This window comes from Bombina bombina, chromosome 2 (assembly GCF_027579735.1).
Source record: "Bombina bombina isolate aBomBom1 chromosome 2, aBomBom1.pri, whole genome shotgun sequence".
Classification (NCBI taxonomy): domain Eukaryota; kingdom Metazoa; phylum Chordata; class Amphibia; order Anura; family Bombinatoridae; genus Bombina; species Bombina bombina.
In genome coordinates, this window is record NC_069500.1 from 1,139,623,690 (window position 1) to 1,139,636,816 (window position 13,127).

Below are 13,127 nucleotides of genomic sequence, written 5' to 3' on the forward strand. Positions count from 1 at the left end.
CAGTAGGGATCATTCAACTTTAGCCAACCCTTTTATGCTTAAAATTACTCTTTACAGGGATATGGAAACCAACATTTCTCTTTTATGATTCAGATAAAGCAATTTTCTTCCGTTATCTAATTTGTTTAGTTCTCTTACTATTCTTTATTGAAAAAAAATACCTAGGTAGGCTCAGAGGCCGCAACACACTACTGGGAGCTAGCTGCTGATTGGTGGCTGCACTTATATGTCTCTTATTACTGGCTTACCAGATGTGTTCAGCTAACTCCCAGCAATGCATTGCTACTCCTTCAACAGATAGCTAAAGAACTAAGGCCTAGATTTGGAGTTTGGCGGTAGCCGTGAAAACCAGCGTTAGAGGCTCCTAAAACTGGTTTTAGGATACCGCCGGTATTTGGAGTCATTCAAAAAAGGGTCTAACGCTCACTTTTCAGCCGCGACTTTTCCATATCGCAGATCCCCTTACGTCAATTGCGTATCCTATCTTTTCAATGGGATCTTTCTAACTCCGGTATTTAGAGTCGTGTCTGAAGTGAGCATTAGAAATCTAACGACAAAACTCCAGCCGCAGAAAAAAGTCAATAGTTAAGAGCTTTCTGGGCTAACGCCGGTTCATAAAGCTCTTAACTACTGTACTCTAAAGTACACTAACACCCATAAACTACCTATGTACCCCTAAACCGAGCCCCCCCCACATCGCCGACACTCAATTACATTTTTTTAACCCCTAATCTGCCGACCGCCACCTACGTTATACTTATGTACCCCTAATCTGCTGCCCCTAACACCGCCGACCCCTATATTATATTTATTAACCCCTAACCTGCCCCCCACAAAGTCGCAGCCAGCTACCTACAATAATTAACCCCTAATCTGCCGACCGCAAAGAGCCGCCACCTACATTATAGCTATGTACCCCTAATCTGCTGCCCCTAACAGCGCTGACCCCTATATTATATTTATTAACCACTAATCTGCCCCCCTCAACGTCGCCTCCACCTGCCTACACTTATTAACCCCTAATCTGCCGAGCGGACCGCACCGCTACTATAATAAAGTTATTAACCCCTAATCCGCCTCACTAACCCTATAATAAATCGTATTAACCCCTAATCTGCCCTCCCTAACATCGCCGACACCTAACTTCAATTATTAACCCCTAATCTGCCGACTGGAGCTCACCGCTATTCTAATAAATGTATTAACCCCTAAAGCTAAGTCTAACCCTAACACTAACACCCCCCTAAATTAAATATAATTTTAATCTAACAAAATTAATTAACTCTTCTTAAATAAATTATTCCTATTTAAAGCTAAATACTTACCTGTAAAATAAATCCTAATATAGCTACAATATAAATTATAATGATATTATAGCTATTTTAGGATTAATATTTATTTTACAGGTAACTTTGTATTTATTTTAACCAGGTACAATAGCTATTAAATAGTTAAAATAGTTAAAATAATTACAAATTTACCTGTAAAATAAATCCTAACCTAAGTTACAATTAAACCTAACACTACACTATCAATAAATAAATTAAATACAATTCCTACAAATAAATACAATAAAATAAACTAACTAAAGTACAAAAAATAAAAAAGAACTAAGTTACAAAAAATTTACAAACATTAGAAATATATTACAACAATTTTAAACTAATTACACCTACTCTAAGCCCTCTAATAAAATAACAAAGCCCCCCAAAATAAAAAAAATGCCCTACCCTATTCTAAATTACTAAAGTTCAAAGCTCTTTTACCTTACCAGCCCTGAACAGGGCCCTTTGCGGGGCATGCCCCAAGAAGTTCAGCCAGGATGGATGTTCCACGTCGGAGGTCTTCAGGATGCTGCCGCTCCGGATGGATGACGATAGAAGATTCCGCTTGGATGAAGACTTCAATCGGATGGAAGACCTCTTCTGCCCCGCTTGGATGAAGACTTCTACCGGATGGAGGACCTCTTCTTGCTCCGCTTGGATGAAGAATTTGGCTCGGCTGGGTGAAGACGACTCAAGGTAGGGAGATCTTCAGGGGCTTAGTGTTAGGTTTATTTAAGGGGGGTTTGGGTTAGATTAGGGGTATGTGGGTGGTGGGTTGTAATGTTGGGGGGGGTATTGTATGTTTTTTTTTTACAGGCAAAAGAGCTGAACTTCTTGGGGCATGCCCCGCAAAGGGCCCTGTTCAGGGCTGGTAAGGTAAAAGAGCTTTGAACTTTAGTAATTTAGAATAGGGTAGGGCATTTTTTTATTTTGGGGGGCTTTGTTATTTTATTAGGGGGCTTAGAGTAGGTGTGATTAGTTTAAAATTGTTGTAATATATTTCTAATGTTTGTAAATATTTTTTTATTTTTTGTAACTTAGTTCTTTTTTATTTTTTGTACTTTAGTTAGTTTATTTCATTGTATTTATTTGTAGGAATTGTATTTAATTTATTTATTGATAGTGTAGTGTTAGGTTTAATTGTAGATAATTATAGGTATTTTATTTAATTTATTTATTGATAGTGTAGTGTTAGGTTTAATTGTAACTTAGGTTAGGATTTATTTTACAGGTAAATTTGTAATTATTTTAACTATTTTAGCTATTAAATAGTTCTTAACTATTTAATAGCTATTGTACCTGGTTAAAATAAATACAAAGTTACCTGTAAAATAAATATTAATCCTAAAATAGCTATAATATCATTATAATTTATATTGTAGCTATATTAGGATTTATTTTACAGTTAGTATTTAGATTTAAATAGGAATAATTTATTTAATAAGAGTTAATTAATTTCGTTAGATTAAAATTATATTTAATTTAGGGGGGTGTTAGTGTTAGGGTTAGACTTAGCTTTAGGGGTTAATACATTTATTAGAATAGCGGTGAGCTCCAGTCGGCAGATTAGGGGTTAATAATTGAAGTTAGGTGTCGGCGATGTTAGGGAGGGCAGATTAGGGGTTAATACTATTTATTATAGGGTTAGTGAGGCGGATTAGGGGTTAATAACTTTATAATAATAGCGGTGCGGTCCGCTCGGCAGATTAGGGGTTAATAAGTGTAGGCAGGTGGAGGCGACGTTGTGGGGGCAGATTAGGGGTTAATAAATATAATATAGGGGTCGGCGGTGTTAGGGGCAGCAGATTAGGGGTACATAGGGATAATGTAAGTAGCGGCGGTTTACGGAGCGGCAGATTAGGGGTTAAAAATAATATACAGGGGTCAGCGATAGCGGGGGCGGCAGAATAGGGGTTAATAAGTGTAAGGTTATATGTTAGAGTGTTAGGTGCAGAAGTAGGAAGTGTTTCCCCATAGGAAACAATGGTGCTGCGTTAGGAGCTGAACGCGGCTTTTTTGCAGGTGTTAGGTTTTTTTTCAGCTCAAACAGCCCCATTGTTTCCTATGGGGGAATCGTGTACGAGCACGTTTTTGAGGCTGGCCGCGTCCGTAAGCAACTCTGGTATCGAGAGTTGAAGTTGCGTTAAATATGCTCTACGCTCCTTTTTTGGAGCCTAACGCAGCCATTCTGTGGACTCTCAATACCAGAGTTATTTTAAAGGTGCGGCCAGAAAAAAGCCAGCGTTAGATACGCGGGTCGTTACCGACAAAACTCTAAATCTAGCCGTTAGCAAATTCGATAATTGAAGTAAATTGAAAAGTTGTTTAAAATTGTATGATCTATCTGAATCATGAAAGAAAATGATTGGGTCTCAGGTTAGGAAGTAACCTTTCAGTTTAAAACAAAAGAAAACAGAGTAAATGAAAGAAATTACTATTATGTACTTTATTGTCGAAATAAAAAAAGTTCTGCCAGATACAGTATACAACAGAAGTGAGTAAACCCCTGGGCAATATCACTTAAATATAAAATTATTCAAAATTGTATCATGTTTGGTGTGAACCTGGTCAGGATTATTACAGTGAATGCATAGTCCCAACAGTGAATCATAGAGGTGGGAGTGTGACGATATGGAGCTGCATGACTGCAAAAGGTGTTGGGGAGATGACATTTATAGATGGCACCATAAATGCCTGCAATATACCAACATACTGGCTGACAAGATGACTCCCAGTCTCCAGAAGTTTGGCACAGAACGAATATTCCAGCATGATAACGATCCAAAGCCCACTGCCAAAATCACAAAGGAGTTTCTAAAGGAGAAACAAGTGAAAACTATGACCTGGCCAAGTATGTCACCTGACTTGAATCCATTAGAACACCTTTGGGGTATTTTAAAGAGAATGGCAGAGCAACACAACCCCTCCAGCAAAGAGCAGCTGAATTTCTTTTTATCTCTGATGGACAGAACATCTATCCAGAAATTTGTATCACACTGTTTTCCTCTATGCAAAGGAGGATTGAGCCTGTCATCAAAAATAAAGGTGGACACGCAAAGTATTGAAAAAAATGAAAGATTTGAATCTCAGTAATGAAAGGTGCACTGATTTTTGTTGCATTGATTTTCTGCTTTGGGGTCAGTATTTTTAATATAGTAAATCTAAACTGTTAGGCCTAGATTTGGAGTTCGGCGGTAAAAGGGCTGTTAACGCTCCGCAGGCTTTTTTCTGGCCGCACCATAAAATTAACTCTGGTATCGAGAGTTCAAACAAATGCTGCGTTAGGCTCCAAAAAAGGAGCGTAGAGCATTTTTACCGCAAATGCAACTCTCGATACCAGAGTTGCTTACGGACGCGGCCGGCCTCAAAAACGTGCTCGTGCACGATTCTCCCATAGGAAACAATGGGGCTGTTTGAGCTGAAAAAAAACCTAACACCTGCAAAAAAGCAGCGTTCAGCTCCTAACGCAGCCCCATTGTTTGCTAGGGGGGAAACACTTCCTACGTCTGCACCTAACACTCTAACATGTACCCCGAGTCTAAACACCCCTAACCTTACACTTATTAACCCCTAATCTGCCGCCCCCGCTATCGCTGACCCCTGCATATTTTTTTAAACCCCTAATCTGCCGCTCCGTAAACCGCCGCCACCTACGTTATCCCTATGTACCCCTAATCTGCTACCTCTAACACCGCCGACCCCTATATTATATTTATTAACCCCTAACCTGCCCCCCACAACGTCGCCTCCACCTGCCTACACTTATTAACCCCTAATCTGCCGAGCGGACCTGAGCGCTACTATAATAAAGTTATTAACCCCTAATCCGCCTCACTAACCCTATAATAAATAGTATTAACCAATAATCTGCCCTCCCTAACATCGCCGACACCTAACTTCAATTATTAACCCCTAATCTTCCGATCGGAGCTCACCGCTATTCTAATAAATGGATTAACCCCTAAAGCTAAGTCTAACCCTAACACTAACACCCCCCTAAGTTAAATATAATATTTATCTAACGAAATAAATTAACTCTTATTAAATAACTTATTCCTATTTAAAGCTAAATACTTACCTGTAAAATAAATCCTAATATAGCTACAATATAAATTATAATTATATTATAGCTATTTTAGGATTAATATTTATTTTACAGGTAACTTTGTATGTATTTTAACCAGGTACAATAGCTATTAAATAGTTAAGAACTATTTAATAGTTACCTAGTTAAAATAATAACAAAATTACCTGTAAAATAAATCCTAACCTAAGTTATAATTAAACCTAACACTACCCTATCAATAAAATAATTAAATAAACTACCTACAATTACCTACAATTAACCTAACACTACACTATCAATAAATTAATTAAACACAATTCCTACAAATAAATACAATTAAATAAACTAGCTAAAGTACAAAAAATAAAAAAGAACTAAGTTACAGAAAATAAAAAAATATTTACAAACATAAGAAAAATATTACAACAATTTTAAACTAATTACACCTACTCTAAGCCCCCTAATAAAATAACAAAGCCCCCCAAAATAAAAAAATCCCTACCCTATTCTAAATTAAAAAAGTTACAAGCTCTTTTACCTTACCAGCCCTGAACAGGGCCCTTTGCGGGGCATGCCCCAAGAATTTCAGCTCTTTTGCCTGTAAAAAAAAACATACAATACCCCCCCCCAACATTACAACCCACCACCCACATACCCCTAATCTAACCCAAACCCCCCTTAAATAAACCTAACACTAAGCCCCTGAAGATCTTCCTACCTTGTCTTCACCATCCAGGTATCACCGATCCGTCCTGGCTCCAAGATCTTCATCCAACCCAAGCGGGGGTTGGCGATCCATAATCCGGTCCAGAAGAGGCTCCAAAGTCTTCCTCCTATCCGGCAAGAAGAGGACATCCGGACCGGCAAACATCTTCTCCAAGCGGCATCTTCGATCTTCTTCCATCCGGAGCGAAGCGGCAGGATCCTGAAGACCTCCAGCGCGGAACATCCATCCGGACCGACGACTGAACGACGAATGACTGTTCCTTTAAGAGACGTCATCCAAGATGGCGTCCCTCGAATTCCGATTGGCTGATAGGATTCTATCAGCCAATCGGAATTAAGGTAGGAATTTTCTGATTGGCTGATGGAATCAGCCAATCAGAATCAAGTTCAATCCGATTGGCTGATCCAATCAGCCAATCAGATTGAGCTCGCATTCTATTGGCTGTTCCGATCAGCCAATAGAATGCGAGCTCAATCTGATTGGCTGATTGGATCGGCCAATCGGATTGAACTAGATTCTGATTGGCTGATTCCATCAGCCAATCAGAAAATTCCTACCTTAATTCCGATTGGCTGATAGAATCCTATCAGCCAATCGGAATTCGAGGGACGCCATCTTGGATGACGTCCCTTAAAGGAACAGTCATTCGTCGTTCAGTCGTCGGTCCGGATGGATGTTCCGCGCTGGAGGTCTTCAGGATCCTGCCGCTTCGCTCCGGATGGAAGAAGATCGAAGATGCCGCTTGGAGAAGATGTTTGCCGGTCCGGATGTCCTCTTCTTGCCGGATAGGAGGAAGACTTTGGAGCCTCTTCTGGACCTCTTCAGCACCGGATTATGGATCGCCAACACCCGCTTGGGTTGGATGAAGATCTTGGAGCCAGGACGGATCGGTGATACCTGGATGGTGAAGACAAGGTAGGAAGATCTTCAGGGGCTTAGTGTTAGGTTTATTTAAGGGGGGTTTGGGTTAGATTAGGGGTATGTGGGTGGTGGGTTGTAATGTTGGGGGGGGGGTATTGTATGTTTTTTTTTACAGGCAAAAGAGCTGAAATTCTTGGGGCATGCCCCGCAAAGGGCCCTGTTCAGGGCTGGTAAGGTAAAAGAGCTTGTAACTTTTTTAATTTAGAATAGGGTAGGGAATTTTTTATTTTGGGGGTCTTTGTTATTTTATTAGGGGGCTTAGAGTAGGTGTAATTAGTTTAAAATTGTTGTAATATTTTTCTTATGTTTGTAAATATTTTTTTATTTTCTGTAACTTAGTTCTTTTTTATTTTTTGTACTTTAGCTAGTTTATTTAATTGTATTTATTTGTAGGAATTGTGTTTAATTAATTTATTGATAGTGTAGTGTTAGGTTAATTGTAGGTAATTGTAGGTAGTTTATTTAATTATTTTATTGATAGGGTAGTGTTAGGTTTAATTATAACTTAGGTTAGGATTTATTTTACAGGTAAATTTGTTATTATTTTAACTAGGTAACTATTAAATAGTTCTTAACTATTTAATAGCTATTTTACCTGGTTAAAATAATAACAAAGTTGCCTGTAAAATAAATATTAATCCTAAAATAGCTATAATATAATTATAATTTATATTGTAGCTATATTAGGGTTTATTTTACAGGTAAGTATTTAGCTTTAAATAGGAATAATTTATTTAATAAGAGTTAATTTATTTCGTTAGATAAAAATTATATTTAACTTAGGGGGGTGTTAGTGTTAGGGTTAGACTTAGCTTTAGGGGTTAATACATTTATTAGAATAGCGGTGAGCTCCGGTCGGCAGATTAGGGGTTAATAATTGAAGTTAGGTGTCGGCGATGTTAGGGAGGGCAGATTAGGGGTTAATACTATTTATGATAGGGTTAGTGAGGCGGATTAGGGGTTAATACATTTATTATAGTAGCGCTCAGGTCCGCTCGGCAGATTAGGGGTTAATAAGTGTAGGCAGGTGGAGGCGACGTTGAGGGGGGCAGATTAGGGGTTAATAAATATAATATAGGGGTCTGCGATGTTAGGGCAGCAGATTAGGGGTACATAGGGATAACGTAGGTGGCGGCGATTTGCGGTCGGAAGATTAGGGGTTAATTATTTTAAGTAGCTGGCGGCGACGTTGTGGGGGGCAAGTTAGGGGTTAATAAATGTAATACTGGGGTCGGCGGGGTTAGGGGCAGCAGATTAGGGGTACATAAGTATAACGTAGGTGGCGGTCGGCAGATTAGGGGTTAAAAATTTTAATCGAGTGGCGGCGGTGTGGGGGGACCTCGGTTTAGGGGTACATAGGTAGTTTATGGGTGTTAGTGTACTTTAGGGTACAGTAGTTAAGAGCTTTATAAACCGGCGTTAGCCAGAAAGCTCTTAACTCCTGCTATTTTCAGGCGGCTGGAATCTTGTCGTTAGAGCTCTAACGCTCACTTCAGAAACGACTCTAAATACCGGCGTTAGAAAGATCCCATTGAAAAGATAGGCTACGCAAATGGCGTAGGGGGATCTGCGGTATGGAAAAGTCGCGGCTGAAAAGTGAGCGTTAGACCCTTTAATGACTGACTCCAAATACCAGCGGGCGGCCAAAACCAGCGTTAGGAGCCTCTAACGCTGGTTTTGACGGCTACCGCCGAACTCCAAATCTAGGCCTTAGTTTTTAATTTTACATAAAAGCAAACACCCTACTGTGAAACATAGAAATACTGTTAGGTTATACCATTTTGAATGACATTTAAGCGATATTGCACTGGGGAGTACTCACTTCTGTTGTATACTGTATGTGTATATTTAGTTATGATGCTTAGCAATGTTTTCCTCATACCCTCAGGCAGTCAAAAAAGTTAAAAAATATGAATAAATATAAGTAATAAGCTTTTTAAACATAAATAATAAATCTTACCTTGATCAAAGGGTTTGACAGGATTCCAAGATCGGAAATAATCATCCTAAAGATAGAAAAAATATAAACAAACATATTTCATGAATATAGGTCTCTAGTTTTGAAGAAATTAACACCATGCAATGTATTTTTCATTATGTAAATAGAATAAGAAAAATGATACAAACCTCCACTTCCTGAGTGGGCAAGCCAACAAAATAAATAAAACAGGATTAAAGTTCAGTAACTGACAATAATATAAAAGTAGATTTATACAAAAAAATGTTTATGTTCTGTTTTTGTAATGGCAAACAAATGATGCAATTATTATCTATCATCTATCTATCAATATATGTCTATGTCTATCTATCTCTATCTGTCTATCATCTATGTATCTATTATCTATCTATCTATCTATCTATCTATCTATCTATCTATCTATCTTTATCTATCTATCTCTCTGTCTGTCTGCATCTATCTATATATCCATCTATCTATCTATCTATCTATCTATCTATCTATCTATCTATCTATCTATATCTATCTACCTATCTCACTAACTATCCATATATTTATCGATCTATCTATTGATCTATCTATCTATCTATCTATCTGTCAGCATCTCTCAATCTCTCTTACTATCCATCTATCTATCTATCTATCTATCTATCTATCTATCTATCTATCTATCTATCTATCTATCTATATATCTATATATATCTATCTATATCTGACTGCATATATCTATCTATTTATCTATATATACATCTATCTCACTATATATACATCTATCTATCTATCTATCTATCTATCTATCTATCTATCTATCATCTATCTATCTACCTACCTACCTATATCTCTAAATATATCTGTATCTATCTATGTATCTATCTCTCTATCTATTTATCTATCTCTCTATATGTCTTTATCTATCTATCTATCTATCTATCTATCTATCTATCTATCTATCTACCTGCTAGCAATCTCTCTCTATCTGTTTATCCCTCTGTAGTGCTTCTGATATAACATACTATTTTTAAGAAACTTTTCAATTTACTTTGTCATTAAATTGAATTTACTAAGGCCTAGATTTGGAGTTTGGCGGTAGATGGGCTGTTAACGCTCCGCGGGCTTTTTTCTGGCCGCACCATAAATTTAACTCTGGTATCGAGAGTTCAAACAAATGCTGCGTTAGGCTCCAAAAAAGGAGCGTAGAGCATTTTTACCGCAAATGCAACTCTCGATACCAGAGTTGCTTACGGACGTGGCCAGCCTCAAAAACGTGCTCGTGCACGATATCCCCATAGGAAACAATGGGGCTGTTTGAGCTGAAAAAAAACCTAACACCTGCAAAAAAGCAGCGTTCAGCTCCTAACGCAGCCCCATTGTTTCCTATGGGGAAACACTTCCTACGTCTGCACCTAACACTCTAACATGTACCCCGAGTCTAAACACCCCTAACCTTACACTTATTAACCCCTAATCTGCCACTCCCGCTATCGCTGACCCCTGCATATTTTTTTTAACCCCTAATCTGCCGCTCCGTAAACCGCTGCAACCTACGTTATCCCTATGTACCCCTAATCTGCTGCCCTAACATCGCCGACCCCTATATTATATTTATTAACCCCTAATCTGCCCCCCACAACGTCGCCGACACCTGCCTACACTTATTAACCCCTAATCTGCCGAGCGGACCGCACCGCTACTATAATAAAGTTATTAACCCCTAACCCGCCTCACTAACCTTATCATAAATAGTATTAACCCCTAATCTGCCCTCCCTAACATCGCCGACACCTACCTTCAATTATTAACCCCTAATCTGACGACCGGAGCTCATCGCTACTATAATAAATGGATTAACCCCTAAAGCTAAGTCTAACCCTAACACTAACACCCCCCTAACTTAAATATAATTTACATCTAACGAAATTAATTAACTCTTATTAAATAACTTATTCCTATTTAAAGCTAAATACTTACCTGTAAAATAAATCCTAATATAGCTACAATATAAATTATAATTATATTATAGCTATTTTAGGATTAATATTTATTTTACAGTCAACTTTGTAATTATTTTAACCAGGTACAATAGCTATTAAATAGTTAAGAACTATTTAATAGTTACCTAGTTAAAATAATAACAAATTTACCTGTAAAATAAATCCTAACCTAAGATATAATTAAACCTAACACTACCCTATCAATAAATTAATTAAATAAACTACCTACAATTACCTACAATTAACCTAACACTACACTATCAATAAATTAATTAAACACAATTCCTACAAATAAATACAATTAAATAAACTAGCTAAAGTACAAAAAATAAAAAAGAACTAAGTTACAAAAAAATAAAAAAATATTTACAAACATCAGAAAATTATTACAACAATTCTAAACTAATTACACCTACTCTAAGCCCCCTAATAAAATAACAAAGACCCCCAAAATAAAAAAAATGCCCTACCCTATTCTAAATTAAAAAAGTTAAAAGCTCTTTTACCTTACCAGCCCTGAACAGGGCCCTTTGCGGGGCATACCCCAAGAATTTCAGCTCTTTTGCCTGTAAAAAAAACACATACAATACCCCCCCCCCAACATTACAACTCACCACCCACATACCCCTAATCTAACCCAAACCCCCCTTAAATAAACCTAACACTAAGCCCCTGAAGATCTTCCTACCTTGTCTTCACCATCCAGGTATCACCGATCCGTCCTGGCTCCAACATCTTCATCCAACCCAAGCGGGGGTTGGCGATCCATCATCCGGTGGCTGAAGAGGTCCAGAAGAGGCTCCAAAGTCTTCCTCCTATCCGGCAAGAAGAGGACATCCGGACCGGCAAACATCTTCTCCAAGCGGCATCTTCGATCTTCTTGCATCCGGTGCGGAGCGGGTCCATCTTGAAGCAGGCGACGCGGATCCATCCTCTTCTTCCGTTGTCTCCCGACGAATGACGGTTCCTTTAAGGGACGTCATCCAAGATGGCGTCCCTTGAATTCCGATTGGCTGATAGGATTCTATCAGCCAATCGGAATTAAGGTAGGAATATTCTGATTGGCTGATGGAATCAGCCAATCAGAATCAAGTTCAATCCGATTGGCTGATCCAATGAGCCAATCAGATTGAGCTCGCATTCTATTGGCTGTTCCGATCAGCCAATAGAATGCGAGCTCAATCTGATTGGCTGATTGGATCAGCCAATAGGATTGAACTTGATTCTGATTGGCTGATTCCATCATCCAATCAGAATATTCCTACCTTAATTCCGATTGGCTGATAGAATCCTATCAGCCAATCGGAATTCAAGGGACGCCATCTTGGATGACGTCCCTTAAAGGAACCGTCATTCGTCGGGAGACAACGGAAGAAGAGGATGGATCCGCGTCGCCTGCTTCAAGATGGACCCGCTCCGCACCGGATGCAAGAAGATCGAAGATGCCGCTTGGAGAAGATGTTTGCCGGTCCGGATGTCCTCTTCTTGCCGGATAGGAGGAAGACTTTGGAGCCTCTTCTGGACCTCTTCAGCCACCGGATGATGGATCGCCAACCCCCGCTTGGGTTGGATGAAGATGTTGGAGCCAGGACGGATCGGTGATACCTGGATGGTGAAGACAAGGTAGGAAGATCTTCAGGGGCTTAGTGTTAGGTTTATTTAAGGGGGGTTTGGGTTAGATTAGGGGTATGTGGGTGGTGGGTTGTAATGTTGGGGGGGGTATTGTATGTGTTTTTTTTACAGGCAAAAGAGCTGAAATTCTTGGGGCATGCCCCGCAAAGGGCCCTGTTCAGGGCTGGTAAGGTAAAAGAGCTTTTAACTTTTTTAATTTAGAATAGGGTAGGGCATTTTTTTATTTTGGGGGTCTTTGTTATTTTATTAGGGGGCTTAGAGTAGGTGTAATTAGTTTAAAATTGTTGTAATAATTTTCTGATGTTTGTAAATATTTTTTTATTTTTTGTAACTTAGTTCTTTTTTATTTTTTGTACTTTAGCTAGTTTATTTAATTGTATTTATTTGTAGGAATTGTGTTTAATTAATTTATTGATAGTGTAGTGTTAGGTTAATTGTAGGTAATTGTAGGTAGTTTATTTAATTAATTTATTGATAGGGTAGTGTTAGGTTTAATTATATCTTAGGT

At 38.5% G+C, this 13,127-nt stretch overlaps 1 protein-coding gene across 1 annotated transcript in view; it reads right to left on the bottom strand.

Moving 5' to 3' along the window:
• SPOCK3 (SPARC (osteonectin), cwcv and kazal like domains proteoglycan 3) overlaps positions 1-13,127 on the bottom strand; it is a 672,113-nt gene that overhangs the window by 375,412 nt on the left and 283,574 nt on the right. The window contains exon 3 of the mRNA XM_053703805.1: positions 9,000-9,045. Within this exon, the coding sequence (XP_053559780.1) occupies positions 9,000-9,045 (46 nt within the window). The remainder of the gene's footprint in view (positions 1-8,999; positions 9,046-13,127) is intronic.